Raw genomic sequence first — 2,045 nt, forward strand, 5'->3', positions numbered from 1 at the left:
TCCACTATATCTTGCCGTTTGAGATTCTACAACATTACCAAGCATCCGAGGGGTACACGGTAGAGGTCCCGCAACTTTGTTTCCGTTTATTGTCCACCTCATTGTTACAAGATCTGGCGGTATCATCGTCTTTTGTTTCTTGTTAAGGTAACGGATCATGTGTCTACAAATCATCCCAGAATGTTCAAATTTTTTACATGTACAAGAATAACTCCCGTCGATGGAAACCTTCAAGAAAAATTTCCTTCTATTAATCTCCGGCAAGGTGGACTTTTCTACCAAATACATCTTTGAAAGATAATCTCCACAACCTTTCATGCTTTTCACAACAAAAGATTGCCTTTTTTAAAGCTCTTTTTGAAATCGTTTAAACATCTCTTTTGTGTATATCTTGGAGGCATGTATCTCCATTGACGAGTTAGAGAATAGTCTCCTTTCCTTGTACTCGGTGTCAAAATCGGCTTGAACCTCCCGTAAATATTGTGAGTCCAAAGCTTTTTGTGAATTCTCAATGAATTCTTTCAACCCGGTCGACGCTTTCACATACTCATCAAAAAATGAATTCATAGACTCGCTCATTGAGGTGGTAGTCATACCGGCGGCAAAATGTTGTTTCGTGAAAGCAAAAACCCATTGCCGTCTAATTGCGTACATATCATTTAGCCAATTGTGATTTTCAAGATCATATTTCTCTTTCAAGTCCTCCCACCTACCTTCAAATTCCGTTGGTGACAATGACTTGTAGATACATGCATTAAAATCCGTCTTGAACTCCGAGTATTGAGTATACAAAGTAGATAGTTTCTCGGGAAACTTGCTACTAATATGCCACGTACAATATGTATGGTTGGTGTTAGGCATAACCTCAGAAATGGCATTACTTAAAGCGATGTCTTGATCCGTAATAATGGTAATAGGTGGCTTGTTATCGACCGCTTCCAACCAAGTCTTCAAAACCCATTTATAAGTAGTCTCTTTCTCGTCCCTTATAAGTGCAAATCCAAACAAAATATTTTGGTAGTGGTGATTCACTCCCGTAATTGGAATAAAAGGCATGTCATACCTATTAGTCTGATATGTCGAGTTGAAAGTCACCACATCTCCAAAATTCTTGTACGCGTTAAGCGAACGAGGATCAACCCACACCAAACCCCTAACCCGATTCTCCTCATCCACATCCACTCGGTAGAAAAAATTGCCAACACTTTGTTTTTGCAAGTCTCGTAACAAAACCAATCCACACTCCGCATCACCGGAATCAAAAACCCGTCTTCGAATGTCACGTATTACATTTCGTACGTCTTGAGCGGAAAAACCAATTTTTTCAATACCACCACACGTCTCACTATGTAAATTCATCACTTTCGGGGTCTCGATACCCGATTTGTTGAATAACTCAATCAAAGATCGGGTAAACGGATCTATGTTGCGTGATCTTTGTATGAAATTTACCTTATCCGATGTAACCATAACATGATTGTGCTCTAGGTTGACCTTGGTTACTTCCCATTTGTTTGAGCTTACTTTGTGAGCAACACACATACGAGCACGACAACAAGTTCGAGGAATAACATCTGGAGGTCGTTTCCCTTTAGCCTATCTTCAACTTCCAAGGGTTTTGGGCCCAATCTTCCACCCTTTCGACATATATACAAACGTGACGATATACCACCATTTCTTGAATGCTTATGACTACTTCGAATAATTACCTCGAACCCTATACTTCGACCATAACCTCGATAAAAACTTTCCGCTTCATCCAACGAATCAAACATCATACCAACACAAGGAACTACATCATTCATATTTCCAATAAAATTTTCATCATTAATTTTTTCATCATCATCGCCATTAAAAGAATCATTACTATCATCGGAATCACCGTGAACATCGTGATTCTTCCAACCGAAACCAACATCATCATCACTATGTGTTTTTCGCTTCCCCGGATCATTAACTTTATCTTCAATACTATCAACATCTATTACTTCATCATCATTAAAGATTTTACGATAAACCCTCTTTTTTGTGTGGGGGGTAACATA

The 2,045-nt window shown here is 38.9% G+C and overlaps 1 protein-coding gene across 1 annotated transcript; it reads right to left on the reverse strand.

Moving 5' to 3' along the window:
• Nucleotides 1-345: 345 nt before the first annotated feature.
• Nucleotides 346-1,359, reverse strand: LOC141706271 (protein FAR1-RELATED SEQUENCE 5-like). Its single transcript, XM_074509075.1, has one exon. It carries the CDS (start codon nt 1,357-1,359, stop codon nt 346-348), a length of 1,014 nt encoding a protein of 337 aa, XP_074365176.1.
• Nucleotides 1,360-2,045: the final 686 nt, after the last annotated feature.

The sequence above is a fragment of the Apium graveolens genome, chromosome 1 (genome assembly GCF_009905375.1).
Source record: "Apium graveolens cultivar Ventura chromosome 1, ASM990537v1, whole genome shotgun sequence".
NCBI lineage: Eukaryota > Viridiplantae > Streptophyta > Magnoliopsida > Apiales > Apiaceae > Apium > Apium graveolens.